This window comes from Balaenoptera physalus, assembly GCF_965194825.1.
Source record: "Balaenoptera physalus genome assembly, chromosome: 10".
NCBI classification, from domain to species: Eukaryota; Metazoa; Chordata; class Mammalia; order Artiodactyla; family Balaenopteridae; genus Balaenoptera; species Balaenoptera physalus.
The window spans coordinates 24,641,774-24,669,714 of record NC_138889.1 but is presented as its reverse complement, the minus strand read 5'-3'; the positions used below and the strand labels follow the sequence as shown (position 1 = coordinate 24,669,714).

Genomic DNA, 27,941 nt, shown 5'->3' with positions numbered 1-27,941 from the left:
GTGGAGGTAAGAGGGGGCACGGAGGAGGTGGAACCTGTCATAATGGAGGTAAGAGGGGGAAGGGAGGTGGTGTACCCTGTTATGGGAGATCAGAGGGGAGCAGGGAGGAGGTACAACCTGTTATAGGGGTCAGAGGGGGGCAGGGAGGAGGTGGATCCTGTTATGGGGGGTCAGAGGGGGGCAGCGAGGAGGTGGACCCTGTTATGGGGGGTGAGAGTGGGGCAAAGAGGAGGTGGACCCTGTCATTGTGGAGTTAAGAGGGGGCACGGAGGATTTGGACTCTGTCATTGTGGAGGTAAGAGGGGGTACGGAGGAGGTGGACCCTGTCATTATAGAGGTAAGAGGGGGCGGCGAGGAGGTGGACCCTGTGATTGTGGAGGTAAGAGGGGGAAGGGAGGAGGTGGACCCTGTTATGGGGGGTCAGAGAGGGGCAGCGAGGAGGTGGACCATGTTATGGGGGGTCAGAGGGGGGCAGCGAGGGGGTGTACCCTGTTACGGGTGGTCAGAGGGGGGCAGCGAGCAAGTGGATACTGTCATACTTTAGGTAAGAAGTGGCACGGAGGAGGTGGACCCTGTCATAATGGAGGTAAGAGGGGGAAGGGAGGAGGTGGACTCATTTATGGGAGGTAAGAGGGGGGCAGGGAGGAGGTAGACCCTGTTATGGGGGGTCAGAGGGGGGCAGCGAGGAGGTGGACCCTGTTATGGGGGTTCAGAGCGGGGCAGCGAGGAGGTGTACCCTGTTATGGGGGGGTCAGAGGGGGGCAGCGAGGAGGTGGACTCTGTCTTAGTGGAGGTAAGAGGGGGCACGGAGGAGGTGGATCCTGTCATAATGGAGGTAAGCGGGGGCACGGAGGAGGTGGACCCTGTCATTGTGGAGGTAAGAGGGGGCACGGAGGAGGTGGACCCTGTTATGGGGGGTCAGAGCGGGGCAGGGAGGAGGTGGACCCTGTCATAGTGGAGGAAAGAGAGGACACGAATGAAGTGGACCCAGTTATGTGGGATCAGAGTCGGGTAGGGAGGAGGTGGACCCTGTCATAGTGGAGGTAAGATGGGGCACGAAGGAGGTGGACCCTATTATGGGAGGTCAGAGGGGGCAGGGAGGAGGTAGACCCTGTTATGCGGGGTCAGAGGGGGGCAGCGAAGAGGTGGACCCTGTTATGGGGGTCAGAGGGGGGCAGCGAAGAGGTAGACCCTATCATTGTGGAGGTAAGAGGGGGCACGGAGGAGGTGGACCCTGTTATGGGGTGTGAGAGGGGGGCAGCGAGGAGGCGTACCCTGTTATGGGGGGACAGAGGGGGGCAGCGAGGAGGTGGACTCTGTCATAGTGGAGGTAAGAGTGGGCAAGGAGGAGGGGGACCCTGTTGTGGGAGGGTAGAGGGAGGCAGCGAGGAGGGGGACCCTGTCATTGTGGAGGTAAAAGGGGGCATGGAGGAGGTGGACCCTGTCACAGTGGAGGTAAGAGGGGGCAGGGAGGAGGTGGACCCTGTCATAATGGAGGGAAGAGGGGGAAGGGAGGAGGTAGACCCTGTTATAGGGGTCAGAGGGGGGCAGGGAGGAGGTGGACCCTGTTATGGGGGGATAGAGGGGCGCAGCGAGGAGGTGGACCCTGGCATTGTGGAGGTAAGAGGGGGAAGGGAGGGGGTGGACTCTGTTATGGGGGGTCAGAGGGGGGCAGCCAGGAGGTGGACCCTGTTATGGGGGGTCAGAGAGGGGCAAAGAGGAGGTGGATCCTGTGATTGTGGAGGTAAGAGGGGACACGGAGGAGGTGGACCCTGTCATTGTAGAGGTATGAGGGGGCAACGAGGAGGTGGACCCGGTGATTGTGGAGCTAACAGGGGGAAGGGAGGAGGTGGACCCTGTTATGGGGTGTCAGAGGGGGGCAGTGAGGAGGTGGACCCTGTTATGGGGGTTCAGAGGGGGGCAGCGAGGAGGTGGACCCTGTTACGGGGGGTCAGAGGGGGGCAGCGAGATGGTGGACACTGTCATAGTAGAGGTAAGAAGGGGCACGTAGGAGGTGGACCCTGTCTTAATGGAGGTAAGAGGGGGAAGGGAGGAGGTGCAGTCTGTTATGGGAGGTCAGAGAAGGGTAGGGAGGAGATAGACTCTGTTATGGGGGGTCAGAGGGGGGGCAGGGAGGGGGTGGACCCTGTTATGGGGGGTCTGAGGGGGGCAGTGAGGAGGTGGACCCTGTCATAATGGAGGTAAGAGAGGAAAGGGAGGAGGTGGACCCTGTTATGGGAGGTCAGAGGGGTGCAGGGAGGAGGTAGACCCTGTTATAGGAGGTCAGCGGGGGGCAGGGAGGGGGTGGACCATGTTATGGGGGGCAGAGGGGGGCAGCGAGGAGATGGACCCTGTCATTGCCGAGGTATGAAGGGGCATGGAGGAGTTGGGCCCTGTCACTGTGGAGGTAAGAGGGGGCACGGAGGAGGTGGACCCTGTCACTGTGGAGGTAAGAGGGGGCACGGAGGAGGTGGAACCTGTCATAATGGAGGTAAGAGGGGGAAGGGAGGTGGTGTACCCTGTTATGGGAGATCAGAGGGGAGCAGGGAGGAGGTACAACCTGTTATAGGGGTCAGAGGGGGGCAGGGAGGAGGTGGATCCTGTTATGGGGGGTCAGAGGGGGGCAGCGAGGAGGTGGACCCTGTTATGGGGGGTGAGAGTGGGGCAAAGAGGAGGTGGACCCTGTCATTGTGGAGTTAAGAGGGGGCACGGAGGATTTGGACTCTGTCATTGTGGAGGTAAGAGGGGGTACGGAGGAGGTGGACCCTGTCATTATAGAGGTAAGAGGGGGCGGCGAGGAGGTGGACCCTGTGATTGTGGAGGTAAGAGGGGGAAGGGAGGAGGTGGACCCTGTTATGGGGGGTCAGAGAGGGGCAGCGAGGAGGTGGACCATGTTATGGGGGGTCAGAGGGGGGCAGCGAGGGGGTGTACCCTGTTACGGGTGGTCAGAGGGGGGCAGCGAGCAAGTGGATACTGTCATACTTTAGGTAAGAAGTGGCACGGAGGAGGTGGACCCTGTCATAATGGAGGTAAGAGGGGGAAGGGAGGAGGTGGACTCATTTATGGGAGGTAAGAGGGGGGCAGGGAGGAGGTAGACCCTGTTATGGGGGGTCAGAGGGGGGCAGCGAGGAGGTGGACCCTGTTATGGGGGTTCAGAGCGGGGCAGCGAGGAGGTGTACCCTGTTATGGGGGGGTCAGAGGGGGGCAGCGAGGAGGTGGACTCTGTCTTAGTGGAGGTAAGAGGGGGCACGGAGGAGGTGGATCCTGTCATAATGGAGGTAAGCGGGGGCACGGAGGAGGTGGACCCTGTCATTGTGGAGGTAAGAGGGGGCACGGAGGAGGTGGACCCTGTTATGGGGGGTCAGAGCGGGGCAGGGAGGAGGTGGACCCTGTCATAGTGGAGGAAAGAGAGGACACGAATGAAGTGGACCCAGTTATGTGGGATCAGAGTCGGGTAGGGAGGAGGTGGACCCTGTCATAGTGGAGGTAAGATGGGGCACGAAGGAGGTGGACCCTATTATGGGAGGTCAGAGGGGGCAGGGAGGAGGTAGACCCTGTTATGCGGGGTCAGAGGGGGGCAGCGAAGAGGTGGACCCTGTTATGGGGGTCAGAGGGGGGCAGCGAAGAGGTAGACCCTATCATTGTGGAGGTAAGAGGGGGCACGGAGGAGGTGGACCCTGTTATGGGGTGTGAGAGGGGGGCAGCGAGGAGGCGTACCCTGTTATGGGGGGACAGAGGGGGGCAGCGAGGAGGTGGACTCTGTCATAGTGGAGGTAAGAGGGGGCAAGGAGGAGGGGGACCCTGTTGTGGGAGGGTAGAGGGAGGCAGCGAGGAGGGGGACCCTGTCATTGTGGAGGTAAAAGGGGGCATGGAGGAGGTGGACCCTGTCACAGTGGAGGTAAGAGGGGGCAGGGAGGAGGTGGACCCTGTCATAATGGAGGGAAGAGGGGGAAGGGAGGAGGTAGACCCTGTTATAGGGGTCAGAGGGGGGCAGGGAGGAGGTGGACCCTGTTATGGGGGGATAGAGGGGCGCAGCGAGGAGGTGGACCCTGGCATTGTGGAGGTAAGAGGGGGAAGGGAGGGGGTGGACTCTGTTATGGGGGGTCAGAGGGGGGCAGCCAGGAGGTGGACCCTGTTATGGGGGGTCAGAGAGGGGCAAAGAGGAGGTGGATCCTGTGATTGTGGAGGTAAGAGGGGACACGGAGGAGGTGGACCCTGTCATTGTAGAGGTATGAGGGGGCAACGAGGAGGTGGACCCGGTGATTGTGGAGCTAACAGGGGGAAGGGAGGAGGTGGACCCTGTTATGGGGTGTCAGAGGGGGGCAGTGAGGAGGTGGACCCTGTTATGGGGGTTCAGAGGGGGGCAGCGAGGAGGTGGACCCTGTTACGGGGGGTCAGAGGGGGGCAGCGAGATGGTGGACACTGTCATAGTAGAGGTAAGAAGGGGCACGTAGGAGGTGGACCCTGTCATAATGGAGGTAAGAGGGGGAAGGGAGGAGGTGCAGTCTGTTATGGGAGGTCAGAGAAGGGTAGGGAGGAGATAGACTCTGTTATGGGGGGTCAGAGGGGGGGCAGGGAGGGGGTGGACCCTGTTATGGGGGGTCTGAGGGGGGCAGTGAGGAGGTGGACCCTGTCATAATGGAGGTAAGAGAGGAAAGGGAGGAGGTGGACCCTGTTATGGGAGGTCAGAGGGGTGCAGGGAGGAGGTAGACCCTGTTATAGGAGGTCAGCGGGGGGCAGGGAGGGGGTGGACCATGTTATGGGGGGCAGAGGGGGGCAGCGAGGAGATGGACCCTGTCATTGCCGAGGTATGAAGGGGCATGGAGGAGTTGGGCCCTGTCACTGTGGAGGTAAGAGGGGGCACGGAGGAGGTGGACCCTGTCACTGTGGAGGTAAGAGGGGGCACGGAGGAGGTGGAACCTGTCATAATGGAGGTAAGAGGGGGAAGGGAGGTGGTGTACCCTGTTATGGGAGATCAGAGGGGAGCAGGGAGGAGGTACAACCTGTTATAGGGGTCAGAGGGGGGCAGGGAGGAGGTGGATCCTGTTATGGGGGGTCAGAGGGGGGCAGCGAGGAGGTGGACCCTGTTATGGGGGGTGAGAGTGGGGCAAAGAGGAGGTGGACCCTGTCATTGTGGAGTTAAGAGGGGGCACGGAGGATTTGGACTCTGTCATTGTGGAGGTAAGAGGGGGTACGGAGGAGGTGGACCCTGTCATTATAGAGGTAAGAGGGGGCGGCGAGGAGGTGGACCCTGTGATTGTGGAGGTAAGAGGGGGAAGGGAGGAGGTGGACCCTGTTATGGGGGGTCAGAGAGGGGCAGCGAGGAGGTGGACCATGTTATGGGGGGTCAGAGGGGGGCAGCGAGGGGGTGTACCCTGTTACGGGTGGTCAGAGGGGGGCAGCGAGCAAGTGGATACTGTCATACTTTAGGTAAGAAGTGGCACGGAGGAGGTGGACCCTGTCATAATGGAGGTAAGAGGGGGAAGGGAGGAGGTGGACTCATTTATGGGAGGTAAGAGGGGGGCAGGGAGGAGGTAGACCCTGTTATGGGGGGTCAGAGGGGGGCAGCGAGGAGGTGGACCCTGTTATGGGGGTTCAGAGCGGGGCAGCGAGGAGGTGTACCCTGTTATGGGGGGGTCAGAGGGGGGCAGCGAGGAGGTGGACTCTGTCTTAGTGGAGGTAAGAGGGGGCACGGAGGAGGTGGATCCTGTCATAATGGAGGTAAGCGGGGGCACGGAGGAGGTGGACCCTGTCATTGTGGAGGTAAGAGGGGGCACGGAGGAGGTGGACCCTGTTATGGGGGGTCAGAGCGGGGCAGGGAGGAGGTGGACCCTGTCATAGTGGAGGAAAGAGAGGACACGAATGAAGTGGACCCAGTTATGTGGGATCAGAGTCGGGTAGGGAGGAGGTGGACCCTGTCATAGTGGAGGTAAGATGGGGCACGAAGGAGGTGGACCCTATTATGGGAGGTCAGAGGGGGCAGGGAGGAGGTAGACCCTGTTATGCGGGGTCAGAGGGGGGCAGCGAAGAGGTGGACCCTGTTATGGGGGTCAGAGGGGGGCAGCGAAGAGGTAGACCCTATCATTGTGGAGGTAAGAGGGGGCACGGAGGAGGTGGACCCTGTTATGGGGTGTGAGAGGGGGGCAGCGAGGAGGTGTACCCTGTTATGGGGGGACAGAGGGGGGCAGCGAGGAGGTGGACTCTGTCATAGTGGAGGTAAGAGGGGGCAAGGAGGAGGGGGACCCTGTTGTGGGAGGGTAGAGGGAGGCAGCGAGGAGGGGGACCCTGTCATTGTGGAGGTAAAAGGGGGCATGGAGGAGGTGGACCCTGTCACAGTGGAGGTAAGAGGGGGCAGGGAGGAGGTGGACCCTGTCATAATGGAGGGAAGAGGGGGAAGGGAGGAGGTAGACCCTGTTATAGGGGTCAGAGGGGGGCAGGGAGGAGGTGGACCCTGTTATGGGGGGATAGAGGGGCGCAGCGAGGAGGTGGACCCTGGCATTGTGGAGGTAAGAGGGGGAAGGGAGGGGGTGGACTCTGTTATGGGGGGTCAGAGGGGGGCAGCCAGGAGGTGGACCCTGTTATGGGGGGTCAGAGAGGGGCAAAGAGGAGGTGGATCCTGTGATTGTGGAGGTAAGAGGGGACACGGAGGAGGTGGACCCTGTCATTGTAGAGGTATGAGGGGGCAACGAGGAGGTGGACCCGGTGATTGTGGAGCTAACAGGGGGAAGGGAGGAGGTGGACCCTGTTATGGGGTGTCAGAGGGGGGCAGTGAGGAGGTGGACCCTGTTATGGGGGTTCAGAGGGGGGCAGCGAGGAGGTGGACCCTGTTACGGGGGGTCAGAGGGGGGCAGCGAGATGGTGGACACTGTCATAGTAGAGGTAAGAAGGGGCACGTAGGAGGTGGACCCTGTCTTAATGGAGGTAAGAGGGGGAAGGGAGGAGGTGCAGTCTGTTATGGGAGGTCAGAGAAGGGTAGGGAGGAGATAGACTCTGTTATGGGGGGTCAGAGGGGGGGCAGGGAGGGGGTGGACCCTGTTATGGGGGGTCTGAGGGGGGCAGTGAGGAGGTGGACCCTGTCATAATGGAGGTAAGAGAGGAAAGGGAGGAGGTGGACCCTGTTATGGGAGGTCAGAGGGGTGCAGGGAGGAGGTAGACCCTGTTATAGGAGGTCAGCGGGGGGCAGGGAGGGGGTGGACCATGTTATGGGGGGCAGAGGGGGGCAGCGAGGAGATGGACCCTGTCATTGCCGAGGTATGAAGGGGCATGGAGGAGTTGGGCCCTGTCACTGTGGAGGTAAGAGGGGGCACGGAGGAGGTGGACCCTGTCACTGTGGAGGTAAGAGGGGGCACGGAGGAGGTGGAACCTGTCATAATGGAGGTAAGAGGGGGAAGGGAGGTGGTGTACCCTGTTATGGGAGATCAGAGGGGAGCAGGGAGGAGGTACAACCTGTTATAGGGGTCAGAGGGGGGCAGGGAGGAGGTGGATCCTGTTATGGGGGGTCAGAGGGGGGCAGCGAGGAGGTGGACCCTGTTATGGGGGGTGAGAGTGGGGCAAAGAGGAGGTGGACCCTGTCATTGTGGAGTTAAGAGGGGGCACGGAGGATTTGGACTCTGTCATTGTGGAGGTAAGAGGGGGTACGGAGGAGGTGGACCCTGTCATTATAGAGGTAAGAGGGGGCGGCGAGGAGGTGGACCCTGTGATTGTGGAGGTAAGAGGGGGAAGGGAGGAGGTGGACCCTGTTATGGGGGGTCAGAGAGGGGCAGCGAGGAGGTGGACCATGTTATGGGGGGTCAGAGGGGGGCAGCGAGGGGGTGTACCCTGTTACGGGTGGTCAGAGGGGGGCAGCGAGCAAGTGGATACTGTCATACTTTAGGTAAGAAGTGGCACGGAGGAGGTGGACCCTGTCATAATGGAGGTAAGAGGGGGAAGGGAGGAGGTGGACTCATTTATGGGAGGTAAGAGGGGGGCAGGGAGGAGGTAGACCCTGTTATGGGGGGTCAGAGGGGGGCAGCGAGGAGGTGGACCCTGTTATGGGGGTTCAGAGCGGGGCAGCGAGGAGGTGTACCCTGTTATGGGGGGGTCAGAGGGGGGCAGCGAGGAGGTGGACTCTGTCTTAGTGGAGGTAAGAGGGGGCACGGAGGAGGTGGATCCTGTCATAATGGAGGTAAGAGGGGGAAGGGAGGAGGTGGACCCTGTTATGGGAGGTCAGAGGGGGGCAGGGAGGAGGTAAACCCTGTTATAGTGGCCAGAGGGGGGCAGGGAGGAGGTGGACCCTGTTATGGGTGGTCAGAGGGGGGCAGCAAGGAGGCGGACCCTGTCATTGTGGACGTAAGTGGGGGAAGGGAGGATATGGACCCTGTTATGGGGGGTCAGAGGGGGGCAGCGAGGAGGTGGACCCTGTTAATGGGGGTTAGAGGGGGGCAGTGAGGAGGTGGACTATGTCATAGTGGAGGTAAGAAGGGGCACGGAGGAGGTGGACCCTGTCACTGTGGAGGTAAGAGGGGGCACGGAGGAGGTGGACCCTGTCACTGTGGAGCTAAGAGGGGGCAGGGAAGAGGTGGATCCTGTTATGAGGGGTAAGTGGGGGGCAGGGAGGAGGTAGACCCTGTTATGGGGAGTCAGAGGGGGGCAGCGAGGAGGTGGACCGTGTCATTGTGGAAGTAAGAGAGGGAAGGGAGGAGGTGCACCCGGTTATGGGGGGCCAGAGGGGGGCAAAGAGGAGGTGGACCCTGTCATTGTAGAGGTATGAAGGGGAACGGAGGAGGTGGACTCTGTCATTGTGGAGGTAAGAGGGGGCACGGAGGAGGTGGACCCTCTCACTGTGGAGGTAAGAGGGGCACGGAGGAGGTGGACCCTGTCACTGTGGAGGTAAGAGGGGGCACGGAGGAGGTGATCCCTCTCATAGTGGAGGTAAGAGGGGGCAGGGAGGAGGTGGACCCTGTTATGGGGGGTCAGAGGGGGGCAGGGAGGAGATGGACCCTGTCTTGTGGGGGTCTGGGGCCATGGATAAGCTAAGAAGGTGGTGATCGTCCTGGGGAGGGTGGCCGATTAAGGGGTGTGGGAAGGACCGCCTAATCTGAGCTATAGTTCCCGTTTTGTTCCTAACTCACGTTGTGTCTAGGAGCTGACTTTCTACCCCTCTGTCCATTGTCCTCACATGGAAACGTGAGACTCCGTCACCTGTTTCTTTCCGGGTGACGTCAGGCTCCACCCCGCACACTTTCTAGAGCGGTTGGTCCGACAGGCTCTGTGTGAGGCGCTGAGGACTTCATGGCACAGACTGTGGTGATCCGCATCCTGGGTTCACCGTCCAGCTGGAGAAACGTCTGTCACACCATCACCTGTGTGATTGATAATTTTCCCAAAGAAGATGCCTTGGATGCCTTAAATAAATAAAAAATAAAGTGTTGATATCTTTTTCAATATAGCTGCTTTCATTTGTAATCTTGTGTATTTTATGTATTAAAAAGCATTATTCTTAGAAGAGATTTCCTAGACACACAAAAATGGTAAAGACCGTATGATTTTCAATCAATGATCAAATGGGAGCCTCTAGTAGCGGGGGCAGATTAGATAGATAACCTGAGTCCTCAATGCTCCAGTGGGAGTAGATGAGCTGCTGAATGTGAGTTTTAAAAATCTGTTTAAAATGCATCCCTTAGATGATACAAAAGCAAGGAATCTGCAGAATCCCAAAATGAAGCAAAAGCAGACTTTGCCTGGAGGATTCTGCAGAATCCTGTAGAGCCTGTGCTTCTCCGAAGGCTGCCTGGCATCAGAATAGGAGACAAAGCCCGGGTCAGATGCCCCCTATCAGACTGAGCCCCCAAAAGGCTCCACCTTGATGAGGGGAAGTGACAAATTAACCCATCACGGTGCCAAGGGCACTTAGGATGCTTTGGGTGGGAGTGGATGGGTGGGTGGGGAGAGGGCACCAGGAGAACAGGGACCACGAGGGATCCCTGTTTGGTAGACGCCCACCCCCCAGCCCTGGCCCCTGAACTTTAGGCCACTAGCAACAAGAAATCCAAGTGCTGGCTGGAAGAATCCAACGTAACTCAGGCTTAACGTTGCGTGCAGCAACGAAGACCCAACACAGCCAAAAATAAAAATAAATAAATAAATTAAAAAAAAACAAAAAACAGCTCCAAGGAAAATGAGTACATCATGGTTAGAAATTACATGACATCAAGGAGGCGAGACACCATGAGTGAGAAGCAACGGGTGGCAGCTAGAAATACAGCCGCAACGACTTCAGATGGTGGAAATAAAGTTTAATACCTTTAAGGAAATGAAAGGGAAACTTGAAAATCTGAACAGATAACAAGACATAACTAAGCACATTTGAAAAAGGGAAAATAGTGACATTTATACACCTGAATAAAGTTCAAGAAATAATAGGATGGGGAAGAAGTAACATTCAAAGAAATAGAATTTTCCAAAGTTGTTGAAAGACACCAACCCTCAGATTAAGAAGCCCACAAAACCCCAAGCAGTATAAATATATAGACACAGATATAAGTAACAAAGCTGGGTCTGTTATAAAAGACAGCTGGAGAGGACGGTGTCCCCTCCCCACAGGAAAGACAGGTTATAATGAAAGCCTTCACATCAACAGTGGAAACCACAAGGCTATATGATAGTATCTTCAAAGTGCTGATTAACTCAAGCAAGAATTCTATAGCGAGTAAAACAAGGGAAAGTGTGAAACTTGGGAGTTTACCATCAAAGGACCCTCACTAAATGGATTCTGGAGGATGGAATTAAAGCCAAAGGAAAATGAGCTCAGATGTGTGGCCTGAGTCTGAAGGAGAAATAGTGAACCAAGTGGCTTTGTGACACCTAATCAAACCAGCAACTCTAAATGAAACAACGGTAACTTATGCGGAAATAAAGCAGACTAGATTTAAAATGCCAAGTTACTGTAGGTTATAAATTGGGAGGGGAGGTTGCAGAATAAAGTATTTTGGGGTCCTTGTATTGTCCAGGAGAAGACTATGGCTATTGATTACTGGTAACTTGTTAAATATGGATTAAATGGGCAAACACTAATACAACAGACCCAGTGTAACCTTCAAAAGAAGTGAAGGGAAAAGAATAAGTGAAGGAAAACAAACAGTCCAAATGAAGGCAAGAGAAGAGGAAAAGGGGGAGAGGAACACGTAAAATGGGACAAGTCAAAATTCAAAATGTGATGTTAGAGATAAAACCAAATCACAAAGGACTTCCCTGGAGGTCCAGTGGTTGAGAATTTGCCTTCCAATGCAGTGGGTGCAGGTTCAGTCCCTGGCCAGGAAACTAAGATCCCGCATGGAATCTTTTGACATGGCCAAAATACCAAAACATAAAACATAAGCAATATTGTAGCAAATTCCATAAACACTTTAAAAATCGTCCACATTAAAAAAAAATATCTTAAAAAAAAAAAGAAACCAAATCATTAATCTCAATACATGTAAGTGGACTAAATTCTCCTGTTCAGACCTTAAGAGTTATAGCTTATTTTAAAAACAAAACAAATTTCAGCTATGTACTCTTTGCAAAAAACACACCTAAAGCACGCAGAAAGATAAAAGGCCCAACTATGGAAAAGACAGACCAGGCAATTAGTAACCAACAGGAGGCAAACTATAGTCATATTAATAGCAAAGGAGAATTCAGGCAAAAAGCATCATTAGAAGTAAGGAAATTTGCTGCAGAACAATAAGTGATTCCATTCACTGGGAAAATGTATCGATTCTAGATGTGTGTCCCATGTGAATTTGTGTATAGCCTCATGCGAAGCCAGACTGACAGAATTAGAGGAAAAACTTGTCCAATCCATTGTCCTAGTAGATTTTAACACACTTATCAGTAATCGGTAGATCAAATGAACCAAGAAAATTAGTAAGAAAATAGAAGATGTGAACAGTGTCACCATCGGGCTTGAGCTAATGCACTTGACTGCATCTGATGTCTGGAAAAGACACATTCCTTTCAGGCACACATGAACACGTGCTGGTTTGGCACACGCTCAGATGTAAAGCCGACCTTGGTATACTTCAAAGAATTATGATCAGACTACGACTACAGTTTTTAAAAACCGCAATGCAATTAAGTTAGAAAACAAAGCCAATAAGATCATTAGAAAAATTCATTCACTTGGAAATTTCATAACACTTGTAATCGGCTCAAGGGTCAAAGGAGAAATTATAATTGAAATTAGACAAATTCATCATCTAACTTTTCACATCAAACTCATGGGATGCAATTCTTGAAAGGAAACTTAGAATAGTAAGAATTGGCCTTTGAAAAAAATAAGGCTCAAAATTGAGCTAAGATCTAACAGAAATCAAAGACCCACAGGTGCAGAAGGAAGGAAATTAAGAGAACAGAAATTTGGGAAATAGAGAAGCACATCAACAAGGCAAAAACTACATGTTTGAAAAGACAAGATTCATTTTTTTTAAAGGCACAAATGAAATGGAGTGAAAAACACCATAACCACAGATGTTACTGAGAAAAAAAGATAAGATCCTGAGACCAACTCTCAACACCCTTCAAATTTTCATATAATCGATGACTACTGAGAAAGATAGAATTTAGCAAAACAGATTCAAGGAGAGAAACGAAGCCAGAATAATCCTTTACCTGTAAAAGAAATGCATGCAATGGTCAAAAATTTTACCATGAAGAAAACACCACATGCAAATGGCTTTATCAGAATGCTCCCAAACATTCAGGAAACAGATAATTCCATTCTTACATGAAGAAATAGTAAACAATTCATTTTAAGAAACCACCATAAGCCGGACAACCAAACTGACAAAAACGGAACGGGAAAGAAAACTACAGCCCAATCTTCCTCATGGACACGGATGCAAAAATTCTCAACAAATATGATCCAACCAGATCCAACACTGAAAAAAAAAATCATGATCAAGTGAGTTTTTATTCCAGGAATGAGACTGATTAATATGAAAATGTATTACTAGAACTGTTGTTAATTAACAGATTTAAAAGGATATGTTATCTCAACAGATAAAGAAACTAGAATTCAGCATCCATATATGACATTTAAAGTTTTTCTTAGCATATTTTTAAAAGAATAGTAATTTCCTTAACTTGACAAAAGACGTCGACCAAGAACACCCAGCACACATACTTTATGGAGAAGCACGGCAACACGTAAGATGAGGAATAGAGTGAAGACGTCCTTTCCATCACGCCCACCCCGCCTCCCCCTCAACGCTGCACTGGGGTTTGCGGCTGCCCCAGAGGAGTGAAGAAAAAGAAACGAAAGTTTTCATGGAACCCTGTTACCCAAGCTCTCACTGCTCGCCACAGGACAGGCCAATAATCAGGAGACGAGTTGCTGGGCAAAGAATAACGACTTCCCTCGGAGAGCCCCCAAACCCAGAAGACGGTGGGCTCGTGCCCCCAGGAGCCGTCTTGCCTGCGTCAGCAGTCAGGCTCCTTTTATACTACAAGGGGCGGGACTAAAGCCAAGCACCTCCTGGTTCCCGTCAGCCTCCGGAGGGGAGGTGTTCATTTCTCCCTCCTGCAGTCATTCACAGGTGGGCCTGCTCAGGAGGTTTCTTGGGAGCTAAACACAGGTGTTTGAGCTGAATGCTCATTTACCTTCATCTCTCGGAGGCAAGGGTCCGAGATGGGCCATTGTGTGGAATTTAAGCTTATCGGCAACATCCCTTTAGTGATTAACTTGTAAGAGAATACAAAATGTTCTTCCCTATTACAACTCTATGTTGTATCAAAATGTAGAGTAGTACAACTGATGTGGAAAACATGTGTGGTGATTCCCCGAAAAATTAAACAGAGTTACCATCTGATCTAATAATTCCACTTCTGGGTATATCCCCAAAAGAATTGAACGTGGGGACATGAAGAGATGTTTACAGACCCGTGTCCACAGCATTACTCACAACAGCCAGGAGGTGGAGGCAACCCAGTGTCCGCTGATGGATGATGGATAAACAAAACGTGGGCTACACACAAAATAGAATATTATTCAGCCTTAAAAAGGGAGGAACTTCTGACACCTGCTATAACATGGATGAACCTTGAGGACATTATGCTCAGTGACATAAGCCAGTCACCAAAGGACAAATACTGTGTGTCTGATTCCACTTATATGAGATCCCCAGAGGAGTCAAATTCACCGAGACAGGAAGTGGATGGTGTGTACCAGGGGCTGGGGGAGGGGATGGGGAGTGAGTGTTTAATGGAGACAGAGTTTCAGTTTGGGGAAGATTAAATGATGCTGGACGTAGAGGGTGGGACGGTTGTACAACAAGGTGAATGTACTTAATGCCACTGAACTATACATCTAAAACTGCTTAAAATGATGGATTTTATGTTGTGTACATTTTACCACAAAGTTCTAAAAGTTGTAAGGATTCCAAAGGATTGTCCACAAACACTGGTCTCCTGATGCTGGTAGGAACTTCCCACCAAACCCAGGGGTTTATCATCTGCAGCTTGTGAATGAGGATGTGTTTCAGAGACTAGATGCAAAATCACGTATCATTTTTCTGAGAAAGCTTCCATCAGGCTGTCAGAGGGTCTGTGACCCACACGAGTTCAAGAGCCATTCTGAGGGCCCCTCCCCTCTGCAGGTGTCACCTCCCCACTTTCCTCCCCTCCCTCTACCCACCCCCAGGACACTTTTCTCTTTCATTCACTCAGATTGTTTAAACATGATGCAATGTATAGTCGTAAATCTTTCTTGAACTCATTAGACAAGGTTTAATTTTTTAAGACAAGTGAGGCTGTGAAATCAACCAAACTTCCGTGTTTTTTCTATTACCCTTTTTTTCCTGCCTGACAATATTAAACAGGTCCACCTCTGGCTCGGGATGTGGAACAGCAAATTTGCAAACCCATGTGGATGCTTAATCCCCCAAACCGTGTTCTGTGACCTTAAATTAATTTCCAGCTAATTTTTTTTGCGTTTTTATTCTTAATTTGGCATTTAGTGTGGACTGAATTCTAATACATTGAAGACCCCTGCTCGGTCCCATGGTCTGGGGTGGTGGGAATTCTTGGAGAGGTAACACTTCAGATAGCAGAGGGGAGGTGCCTCTGAGAAGTTGCTTCAACCTCAGAAACATGCAGGGAAGGAAAACTCTCGCCAGCTCAAGTTTCATCCAAGTGAACTCTGAGATGTGTTAACAAAATGTTTTTATTTCTATTTTTAAATGAAATGCATCGTTAGGTACTTGCATGAAACCTCGAAAGGCATTTACGTTCTTTGCTTGAACTCTTCCTTTGTGGCCACAGAACGCGGGTAGGAAGGATGAACCGAGAACAGGCGCAGCAGACACAGCCCGGGCATCGTGCGGAGCCTGCGGCCCCGAGCCCGCCTGAGTGACGGTCAGTAGTCGTCGTAGTTGACGCTGGCTCCGTGCCTGAAGCCGTAGGGGCTCCAGGGACCGATGGCAGCATCCTCATCGTGGTGGCGCTGGTGGTAATCGTAGCAGTCGTGCCCATTCCGACCTCTGTTTAGCCAATAGGTGATGTCATCCTCAAATTTCTGCAGGAAAAGAGGATGAGAGGCGATGAACGTAAGGACACCGTTTCCCAGAGAACATCTTACTGACGCTGTTTCTCTGGGATCTTTCTTCAACGAGGAACAACCCCTCCTAAGAATAACTCCTGCCACAAGGACCTACTGTACAGCACAGGGAGGAATTATATTCCATAGCTTGTAATAACTTATAATGGCGAAGAATCTGAAAAAGAATATATGTATAACCGAATCACTTTGCTGTATACCTGAAACTAACACAACATTGTAAATCAACTCTACTTCAATAGAAAACAATAAATCATCGTTTTTTAAAAAGAATAACTCCTGGCTACAGCATCCCTGGGCCACAGGTCAATACTAACCAGCTGGAGAACACTGCTGAAAGCTTTTTCCCCCAAAGGAGTACACACCCCTACCCTTGAACACGTCTGTCTGTGAGTTCTAAATATACCCCAGACTTCAACAGTTTTCTCTTTTTCAGTAAAGAAAATGGACACCTGCCCAATACAGTAACAGCTGGGCCTGTCCCCAGGCGCTGGGCATCTGATGTGGCAGACACTGACCCCCTCCCCGGCCCGCCCGGGCTTCGTGAACGTGGTGCATGAAACCACATTGCAGCCTCGGGGCAGGGAATTTGGACACGTCTGGTGGTGACACTCTCACACCTGTCGTGTTGCTCACACAGGCCTGGATGCAGTGATTCAGGCCACAAACGCTTACTACGTGGGCACGATTCAACCCTCATCCCCGTCTACTCACTCGGCCTGGGGCTCCAGACTCCTCTCACCCTCCCCCAGTCCCTGCCTTGAAAAGGAAACAGCTTGCTTGTCTCACAATACTGCAGTTTTTCCCATAGTGAAGTAGTCTCGTTCCTTGGTTTTTCTCATTTTATAATCTTGTTTGAGGTTTTGACTTAACATATTTTTTTCCCAAACATTTTGTAAAATATTTTATGAATACAGAAATAATGCAGACACATTTAACAAATGTGTATGTGAGAGGGAGACAAAGAAAAAGGGAGAGATTTCCATCGCCGAAGGCAACCACTACTGACATTTGGATGCATTTCCTTCTAGTCTCTTCTATGCGTCATATTTAGTTATTATACCCTTACTTGATCCCCATTTTTATTCTGGTTTTGTCACCAGTCATTATTTTAGCCATTTCCCCATGTCAAACTCTTAACACCCATTTTCTTGAACTGCAAATACAGATAATCAAGGAAATGCAAATTACTAAAATATGATATGGCATTTTCATCTATCAAAGAAGTAAATTTATTTGTTTTAAAATTTTTTTCAGTGGCAATACCAGATGCTGCTGAAGATTTGAGAATAGTGGGGCTCTCACGCATGACTTATGGGAAGATGAAATTTGCTGGTACTTAACGACCGTGACGTGTGATTCTATCTTTTGGCCCAGTAACTCCACTGGACAAAATAATACTAAGTAAGGAGAAAACTACACAGGAAGATGCAAATAACAGTACCTGCCTTTTGGGTTGTTGTGAATGTTAGGTAATTCATATAAGTATGAGACCCGTGCCTGGCACAGTTTGGCTATAGGTGCTTAGTGATTTGCACAGCAAGAAAATTATATTTGAGTAGCAAAAAGATAATTAGGGAACAACTGGTATATCCAACGGTTAGGACTGGGGAGGAAATTATACAGCTACAGGATTGCATGCTATGCAGCCATTAAAAATGATGTTTCTGAAGACTTTACTTTTGTTCGCCTCTTGCAGTATTTTGTATACACCCTCCATTCACAATATGAGCCATGAGCCCGTTTGGAAAAACCCTTCCAGTTCCCCCCTGGAAGATGCCACCCTCCGTCCACTCCCTGGCTGGGGCAGTGAGCTGTGCTCTCCACATCAGGCCTCACTCAGCACAGCCCTGCCCATCACCCTGCAGACTCGCTCCGGGCCACTGGAATCTCACACCTTAACTCCGCCGCTGGCTGACCTGTACCTGGTCCCCGGCTGGGAGTCGGTGATGATAAGCAGTCTTTTTCTTTAATTTGGTGAATATGTCCATTCACGCTACCTGGACACATGAACCGAACCGTACTTCCTGCAAATGCATTGACAAATTTTCCCAGGAGCATCTGCAAAGACCCGTCTCTCTTTAAAAGACGCTTTGCATCTCTTTCCATTATCCTCATGGGTCTTTGCATCGATCTTGCTGTTTCTGACATTTTTGGGGAGGCAAAGTTGAAAATGTTTTGGGAGGTGGTGAGTTATTTTTAAAGACACCCAGGCAAAACTGACCAGATACATTAAAAGAGTCCCTAAGAACACCAGGCTATCGATGAATTTAAGTCCCAGCCATTTTGGGCGGGGAAGTCTCTGGAACTCTGCTTCCAAAACCTGATGGGAGAGATTCCCATCTGGGCACACTGGGATGGAAAATTCTAGCTAATACTCTTACCTTGTCATATTGGCGGTAAGAGGGGGCAGGGAGGAGGAGGACCGGGTCATCATGGAGGTAACAGGGGGCAGGGAGGCGGTTGACCGAGTCACAATAGAGGTAAGAGGGGGCAGGGAGGAGGTGGACCCTGTCATAGTGGAGGTAAGAGGGGGCATGGAGGAGGTGGACCCTGTCACTGTGGACGTAAGAGGGGCCAGGGAGGAGGCGGACCCTGTCACTGTGGAAGTAAGAGGGGGCAGGGAGGAGGCGGACCCTGTCACTGTGGAAGTAAGAGGGGGCACCGAGGAGTTTGACCCTGTCACTGTGGAGGTAAGAGGGGGCACGGAGGAGGTGGATCCTGTCAGTGTGGAGGTAAGAGGGGGCACGGAGGAGGTGGACCCTGTCACTGTGGAGGTAAGAGGGAGCACGGAGGAGGTGGATCCTGTCACTGTGGAGGTAAGAGGGGGCATGGAGGAGGTGGACCCTGTCACTGTGGACGTAAGAGGGGGCAGGGAGGAGGCGGACCCTGTCACTGTGGAAGTAAGAGGGGGCACCGAGGAGTTTGACCCTGTCACTGTGGAGGTAAGAGGGGGCACGGAGGAGGTGGATCCTGTCACTGTGGAGGTAAGAGGGAGCACGGAGGAGGTGGACCGTGTTATGGGGGGTCAGAGGGGGGCAGCGAGGAGGTGGACTCTGTCATAGTGGAGGTAAGAGGGGGCACGGAGGAGGTGGATCCTGTCACTGTGGACGTAAGAGGGGGCAGGGAGGAGGTGGACCCTGTTACTGTGGAGGTAAGAGGGAGCACGGAGGAGGTGGACCGTGTTATGGGGGGTCAGAGGGGGGCAGCGAGGAGGTGGACTGTGTCATAGTGGAGGTAAGAGGGGGCACGGAGGAGGCGGCCGAGGGCAGCGGGAAGCCGCTGAGCTGATACTTATCAGGGGTCGGGTGCTCGGGGTCGTAGAAATCCACCATGTTCGGAGGCGGCTGCGGCGGCAGCTGCTTCATCGGGAGCGGCTGGAGACGGCGACGCGAGCCTCCTCCCCGCGGTAGGGCGACGGGAGGGAGGGGAGGGCAGGAGGCCGCTGGTCCGATGGCGGCGGCGGCGGCGGCAGGGGCGGCCCGCGTCGCTTGCTAGCTCGCTCTCTCCCCCACACACTCACATGGGGAGCGACGCTTACCCCGCCCTCCCCTCTGCAGCACAGGCCCGGCCCCTTAAAGAGACACGCACCCGACGCTAGTCCGCTGCCTGTTGGTTCGCTGGCAGCTGCCGGTTGTCCTCAGGCTGGAGCGGGAGTAGCGAGAGGAGCGGGAGGAGCGGGAGGAGCGGGAGGAGCGGGAGGAGCGGGAGGAGCGGGAGGAGCCGGAGGAGCGGGAGGAGCGGGAGGAGCGGGAGGAGCGGGAGGGGCTGTGCGCAGCCCGCGGACCCGCCCCGACTTCGCCAGCGACTTCCTGGAACAATAAGGCAATAGTACCAACATATGACCCAGAAAATTCACTTTTGGGTATTTACCCGAAGAAAAGAAAAACACCAATTTGAAAAGATAGGTACACCCCTATATCCATTGCAGCATTATTTACAATAGCCAAGATATGGAAGCAACCTACGTTTCCATCAACAGATGAATTAATAAAGATGTACACACACACACACACACACACACACACACACACACACACACTGGAATATTACTCAGCCACGAAAAAATGAAATCATGCCATTTGGGGCAAGATAGATGGATCTAGAGGCTATCATGCTAAGTGAAATAAGTCAGACAGAGAAAGACCAATACCATGATTATCTCACTTATATGTGGAATCTAAAACAAAACAAAACAAATGAACAAACAAAACAAAAACAGACTCACGGATTCAGAGAGCAAATAGGTGGTTGCCAGAGGGGAGGTGGGTGGGGGATTGGGTGAAATAGGTGAAGGAGATTCAGAGGTACAAACTTCCAGTTTAAAACAAATAAGTCAGGGGATATAAAATACAGCACAAGAAATATGGTCAATGTTATTGTAATAATTTTGTATGGGGACAGAGGGTTATTAGACTTATAGTGATGACCACTGCATAATGTATTTAATTGTCGAATCACTACATCGTCCATCTGAAACTAACATAATGTTGTACTTCAACTGTATTTCAATTGAAAATGATCAACAAAAATGACACTAAAGAATCATCTTATTTCAAAATTAAACTGATGAATTAGGACATCAAAAGAATCTCAGTCTAGATATGGCATAGAAATTGTCTTTAGATCCCTCTACTTCTTTCTCATTCCTTTTTTTAGTCAAAATATTTTATGGACTCTTTTGTAGGTGTACTGACTTGTCCTCATGGGCAAGTGCTCTCCATTGAAGACCCTCCTCCCCCCAGTTCTCCATACTGTCCCTGCTTATAACACCGTCATTTCTCACTATTAAAACTTTCCTATCTGTGTCCATTTCCTCACCTCTGCTCTCTGGTCAAAGACGATGGGGTACAAACAAATCAACCTGTTTTATTCAACTCTCCACTTCCATAATTTTGCTAATTTAAAATGTATGTGTCTAGAAAGAATCACACTTTCAAGAGGCTGAAGTCTTTAGCCAACTAGCATGTCTGTGTCAGTCTATTTTCATCTCTGGGCAGCCTACCTTTCTTTGCATGCCACCAATCCCAGAAGAAAGCAAAAAGGCTCTGATCCCAAAACAGAACGAGGCTAAGATTAAAGAATCAGAAAGTAGAAATAATTTTACAATAGCAAAGTAAATTGGCAAAAAAGAACAGGAAATCTCTAATAATCATTCTTTTACTCATGTTCCATTTCTGGCTTTATTTGTATATTAATATTGCAGATGCATTAGTGACATAACAACTTGAATACTGAGTAGTTTTGTGTATAGGTAATTTTTTTAAATTAACCCATTTTCTAACCTCTTGTAGATGTTGAGGATCTTGAACTTAAATAATAATAAATACATATGCTGTGGACCCAGGAAATGTTGTCCATGAAGAAGCAATGGGTCCTAGATTAGCACCTAGTGTAGACTGGTGAAGAACGAAGGCTCTATGTCAGTTCTGAAAAGAGAGCAGGGTCATCCATCATTAAGAGGTAGGTGATAGAGATTTTTAGGACAGAAGTAAAAGCCAAAAAAAAAAAAAAAGAAGAAGGAGAGGATAGGTTAGCGTTAAACAAAACAAAACAAAACAACCACCCAGTGCATTCTAAAAAAATAAAAGCAAGCTAGGATGTGCACACCGAAATATGAGAGGGGGCCACATGCTCAGAACTAAGAAGATACAGCATTTATGTCACATTTTACCACTGGCAAAGTTCCCTTACATCATTTTCCTATTTTATATTCACAAAGGAGTGAGTAGACAATAATATGCTGAGTTAACAAAATAGGGTGTCCTGAAATGGTTTGAAGTCAAATGGCTTGGTTCAAGGTCACAGAATAAGTAACTGGCAGATCTAGGCATCACATCATGCTTATGACTCAGAGCTTTATATGCTCATGATAATAATTATCATTATACTGGATAACTGTGTTGTACCTTATGTTTTACAAACATCTAAGGATACTATCTTTTCTTGAATCTGACCAATGCAGAGAATTCTAAGCTGAAGGAAGTTAATGCCAGCTGGATTGACAGGTTAAGAACCTCAGAGAAATTCCTATATGAAGCCAAAATGGTAGAGCTTGTATCTATGCAGAAAAAGAGTCCTCTTTATCTAAGATGTAAGCACCTGAAAAAAATAGCTGTGGGTTGTAGCACAGTACAAATATTTTGGGGGCCCAGGTGACTTTGGCCTAGAAGTGGCAGTTTGGGCCACAAGATGACATTCTTGATTATTTTGTCTTACTTGGTCAAAATCTTACAGTTATTCATTCAATTTCTCAACAGGTAGAGTCAATGAAGTTTGAAAATATACATACTGCTTTGGCAAACATCCCACCATCATATCTGCCTTCTAATTTTAGCCTTTCTAGGATTATCTGAGTTACAGAGAACTACTACTTTATCTAAGAGCATGCCCTTCCCTGGGCGGGCCACACCCAATAACTGATGGAGGTATAGTATAAAGGCCCAGCTATTTTGGCTCAACACGGGAGAACTCTGACAGCGACAGACCATTATGTTTCAGAGCTCTCTGTGGTGCTAACTTTGTCATCAAGACTTCATCATAGCAGTTCAACTTTTCCCTCTGCTCAATCCAGTTTCCTTCCCCTTCCTTCCATGGGTATTGATCCCAAGGACATTCTTTAATAAATATTAATAAATATCCTACCCCTATGCCAGTCTCAGGGATTGCCAACCACAAGACCTGACTTGTGCCAATCGATGCCATAAATGAAATGAGAAAAGAGAAAATAACGTCAGGTTTTAGTACTAGACTACTTGTTGTGCAAAGGCAGGGAGTACTTTATCCTTATATTAGAAGGAGCACAGACAGCACCCTGGTACCATGTGGCAGTCAAATTTGAAAACTGTCCGAGAGGAAAAGTGGGATGCATACTGGTAGAAGGGAACGCACTAGCTGGTGTGAATGGAACGGGCATTTGAAAAGTACATGGGTCACAGAAACCATAAGGACTGATTATTATATTTGACCTCCTCTCACCATAATGAACTAAATTAGTTTAGAACTGTACAAAGGCATTAGCTTAAAAATAATCATGCTTTCTCTGCTAAGCTAAGATACAAACCACAATGTCTCAAGCTCATGATCAGGTCTAAACAAACCCCTGAGAATTCAAAAGGTTAGGATACATTATGCCTGAGTTATTGAAATGACAACTTATTTGTGCCTCAGGGAAGCTCTCTGCATTGAAGTGAGGTAAATAGTGAGATTTTATAGGCAAGCTTACATTTTTAAACTCCTTTGTCAGTTTTCCTTTTTCTTAGGGCTGACTTACCACAAAGTGACCATAACTTCACTTGTGTAAGCAGTGGGTTAAGAAATAAAAATTCAGTTTTAGAAGTTCATTGTTGTATACAACAATAGCAAAATATCCTCAACTCACTGGTCATACACAATTGGCTGTTTGGATTGCTATTCTGAGGAGGAGTATAAGGTATCAGAGGAAGAGAAAGGCATGACTGAAGAGAGATGTTTGCCCAAAGCACATGGGAAACACAAGTGAAATCATGCAAATAAAGAATCTTTCTTCATCATAGAACTCAGGATGAATAAATGAAAGTTGAGAGCTTCTAATAAGAAACAAGGGGAAGAAACTTCTCAGTATTGACTAGACATGAATCACTGATAACGTCATCTCTGTTTTCTACAAATGGATTTAATTTCACAATATTTATCAACACAATCATTTCCTGAAGACCAGTAAAGATGTAAATATGTGTTCTCAACTACAACCAGCAGGTGGCCGGAGGACACAGATGATCCAGTCATGACTTGCCCATTATAAAGCAGTTGCTCAAAGGAATGTTTCTAAATGGAGGCAGGTGTCAATGAAATTCATTGAAGTCATAAAATGAAATATAGCGAACTCATGAGGCAATAGTGAAATTTTCAGAAACATAAATTACCATGATTTTTTTTTTGAGTTTAGTGTGAATTTTTATAACTCAAGATTTGAGGATAATGTATTTTAAGTTAGGTATTGCAAAATTCATTTAACTAAAATAAGAAATGTCATGCTATTTATCTTGCTTTAAATGTAATCTGCCAGCTTTGCCTATGTGATATAACAAAATCTTAATCTGGTCAAAAAATGTTTCATATCTAAAAAGGAAAGTGTAGCAGGGTAACAATTTTGCATCATTTTATTGACAGACTGAATATGCATAAAAAGGGGTTAACAAGAGGCTGTGGAGGTTGTATATACTAGGATGATCCAAACAAAAACTGCTCCTCGGGTACTTGAGCCAAGAGGTGAGAAGTAGTTACAGAAGATAAGAAGTTGGATTTGTTGCTCCTCTGCTTAAAACCAGCCGATGGCGTCTATTAATTTATAAGTAACTTGGTATTATAAATTCAAGGTCCTTGGAGATCTGGTTTCTGCCCACCTCTCCACTTCATTGCTTGCTATTGCCCCAAATGCATCCCATGCTCCAGACGTAGAACACTGTGTTCTTTCTTCTGTGTCTCTCCTTATTTATCATATAGTGTGCCTTCCATCGGGAACGCCTCTCTTCTCTGTAGATTCATCCCTACTCATGCTTCAAAAGTCCCCACTAATATTTCACCCCTTTTGAAAGTTTTTCCTGATTGTTCAACTGTCCCTCTACTGTGCTTCTGGCTGTTTTAGATATGTCCCTCTTGAGTTCTTAATCAAATCCAATTCTCATTGATTATTTACTTCTCTGATCACTTCATTAGACTACAGGCCTTAGCAAGTAGTAGTTATGCATTCATTCACTCTCATTCAACAAACATTTCAAAGTGACCACTGCATGCAATCTGTGAGGTACCAGAGGCCCATGTGTGCTCAAGCTGCAGACTGTATCCTTAAAAAACTTAGGCTAGTGGGAAAGAGCAAGTAACCCAGGAGGCATTATCTTCTCCAAGTGGAGGATGAGGGACTGGAGCATAAGCAAGTGACATAACATTTCCAAGGTCACAAGGCAGTAAATGGGCAGCCAGGATTTAAAGCCTGCCAAACCCACAGCCAGTATTTCTAATCCTTATAATCTACTGCTTTACCAGAAAAAAAATCTGAGAATAGACACAAGGCCTAGCCTATCTCTTACACAATCATGACATGTTCATGCTTGTGCCACATAGTATAAATCATTGAAAAAAAAATCAAAATGCAAAGAAGTAGTGCAAGCAATGACATAGATTGCATGTCATAACAGAATAAAACAGTGCTTTTTTTCTATTGAAGATAATTCCCATGCAGAAACAGATAATGGAATTAATGAAGCCCACAGTTCAAGGTGCTTCACATTTATATATATCCCCATGATCAAGCATATATTTCTGTAAATTTACAAAAGTCATAATGCATTAGGATTGTTGTCTCTGTCTACTCTGAGCTCCCTCTGTCACACGTCACCTCTTATCTGGATTGGCCCCACTTTTGTGACTTGATAGGGGAAGCTGAGTGAGAATGTACTTATTTTGGGTTTAGTGAGATATGATTGCGGGCTTAGCACCTATACCTATGTAGAATTAAGTTATTTCTGGCAGTCCCGGTGTACAGATGGCTTTTAGGAGTATTCCTACCATCTGCTGTGTGAACTCACCCACTGATATGGCACAAAGGTACAAGGTCAGTAATTGTGCTTGCGAAATGGGATGTGTGCTATGTTGCTTCACTCCAGAAAGTTGTGATTAGGGGGGAAACAACATTTGGGATGTACCAAACCCGAAACGTCTGAGAAATTATACTAACTGTTATAGATCAAATGAGAAACTGGAGACAGGTATTTCCAAATTTGGCATTAATCCTAAAAATGTACACAGCATTATCAAAAATTATCATGTAGCTGAAAATAACTTTTTTTAACGAAAATAAGCTACTTCAACCAAGCATGAGAGAGAAAATAAATCATTTAAAACAATTCTTGCTATAAAAAAAGTTATAAAATCAATGTCATATGAAGAGGCTATCAAAGAGTATGAATCTGAAAATTACAGAGAAAAAACATGGTAGAGGGTGTCAGGGCAGTTAATTACTAAAAATAACATGTCTTTTTTTTTTTTTGCAGTTTGTGCTTTTGTGCAACTTGTCATCATTGAAAAAAAGTGTAATTGTAGTAATTTACTTTTCTCAACTCTAAATAAATGCTCTCCTTCCTACCAACTATTGTATACAAAATTTTGCATTATTATTTCTTGAAAGAGTCCCTACTAATTATATAAGCTTCAGGCTTCACAAATCCTGGATCATTCCTTATTCTCCAGCCAGAAGTAATTTCTCATTTGAATTTTCTGTGAGACTTTCATGGTCTCTATCTTCTTCTGCCACTTACTTGTTCTTGAATAAAGCTGAATTATTCTAGTTCAGTGCCTATGACATGCAAAATGTTATACAGAATTAAGAAGGCTTTCTAAGTTGAGAATCTTTGCTTAATATGACCTCAGTAGTGAGAGTTTATGAAATTGATATTTAAAAATTTCACTATAAAGAGAACATGCCTTTTTAAAATTGACAGTAAAAACACAACCCCCCAAACAGCAGCAGTACGTGGCTATAAGCAAGAGAATATGGATTTTCGTACTCCTGGTTTCCTCACAGACTCTGGGTAACTGGTTGGGTGTCTTAGGTGAGGTGCTATCTTTTGTGTCTTTTACTTTCCTCAGCCACACAAATTGGTATAATATTTAACATTATCATGTCTCGAAGACAGGGTTCAAGAAAAAACTAAGATCCCAAGGAAAAGAGCTTTGTTTATTTTACCATAATAAAAACAAGATATGATTTCTTTTTACACTGCTGGTTATTAAAGATTTCTACTCAAATAAAACAAACACCAAGTACAAAATGATTAAGCAGGCTCAGATAACACAGAAACTTTAATATAACTCTTTGAAGTTCTGCTTAAGTTTCTAACTCATATTTACTTTCAAGTTCTCCATCTCACCATATCTCTTTCCCATGGGTTTAAACATCTCCCGGAAAAGAATGTTTTAAATGTTTTGTGTTGCAGTTCTCAACTGGAGGCAGTTCTTCCCCCCATGGGACTTCTGACTATGACTAGAGACATTTCTGTTTGTCACGACTGGTTGGCGGGGTGGGTTCTGCTAGCATCCAGTGTTGTTGAGACAAGGGATGCTGCTAAATATCTTGCAAGGAGCAAGACAGCCACTGGGAACAAAGAATTTTATGGCAAAAAATGTCAGTAGTACCAAGATTGAGAAACGCTGATATGAGATGGCAAGCACACAAGAGTTGAGATTTAACATGACAACTTAGAATCCAGCTTTCAAAGGATGACTGAAACCATCAATTTTCAAGACACCAGCTCTCCCCGGCTTCATTTCAGTTTTATTTTCACATAAAAAATATGTGTGTGTCACGTTCTGGGGCTGTGGATTTACATATCTTTTTTTCGTTTTGGAAAAAAAACCCCAAAACAATCTTCTTTAATAGTCCAGAGCTCTGCTATTTCTCTCAAGAAAAATATAAGCCTTTGCACATTTATTTACCTTGTATAAATATTCTGATTGTTAATATTGTCCTTTGGGGGAGTTCATATCAGTACAGCTGTTTGGCACATGCAAATCTGCAACGAGCTGAACACTGATATGAAGCAGCTGATCAGGGCATAAAGGGTCAGGGAGTGTGACTGAACAGAGACAGTACCTAGAGAAGAAGTGAGGAGACAGAGAGGAGAGCTGGGAGGATGAGTGTAACAAATTAAATTAAAACGTTGTTGCTCAAGCAAAAGTGGAAACTAGCATGAGAAAATACGGAAGAGAAAAATTCAAGAGACTACACTTACAACAGAGAGCAGAGAAAATACAGTCCGTCCAGGATTCTAGATGGCTCCAGGAAAAGGCCATCCTATTGCTAATACCACTAGATACAGCTACAAGTCTCTCCTCTGGTCATCATTCTTTCCAGGGTTGAACTGACTGCAACAGGCAGCCATGGTCCGATGTGTCTGGCATAAAGTGAAACCAGGACCACTGTCTCTCAAGAAAAAAATGCTTAATTTCCGCTAATGTGCACTATAAACAATGTTACCTCACCTACAGAAAATAAATAAATAATTAAATTTCAGAAACAGTAAAGTTGTTAAAGAAGGAGTTCCTTATAGCATAGGATAGCTGAAGCATATAGCCGCGGGTGTTCCTGAATTCTCCTGCCTGCAGTTCAATGTCCTTGGTTACTACACTGGTCACAATGCAAATGACATCCTCCACTTAACATTTTGGTCCATGCATGAACACAGACACCAGCCCCCACCCCCCAACTCCAGTCATTCAGAGAGGAACACACACGTACATAGATACACACGCACATACCAAATAGCCTTAATGACTAAGGATTTTTTTTTTAAGTTAAAATGTTAAAAAAAAAGCCCACAAATATCTAGAG

The 27,941-nt window shown here is 48.2% G+C and overlaps 1 protein-coding gene across 2 annotated transcripts in view; it reads right to left on the bottom strand.

Annotated features, from left to right (window-relative positions):
* The window catches only part of LOC309636368 (augurin-like), a 76,131-nt gene that overhangs the window by 9,807 nt on the left and 38,383 nt on the right, over window positions 1–27,941 (bottom strand). Inside the window, exons 4-7 of one of the 2 annotated variants that reach the window (XM_082409547.1) lie at window positions 19,341–19,386; window positions 19,166–19,268; window positions 13,303–15,532; window positions 9,181–9,383 (exon numbers count right to left, since the gene is read on the bottom strand). In XM_082409547.1, coding sequence (XP_082265673.1) covers window positions 19,215–19,268; window positions 19,341–19,386 — 100 coding nt within the window. In that variant the 3' untranslated portion in view covers window positions 9,181–9,383; window positions 13,303–15,532; window positions 19,166–19,214. Of the gene's footprint in view, window positions 1–9,180; window positions 9,384–13,302; window positions 15,533–17,499; window positions 17,710–19,165; window positions 19,269–19,340; window positions 19,387–27,941 lie in introns of those variants that run through there. The other variant, XM_082409548.1, reaches the window with a different exon arrangement.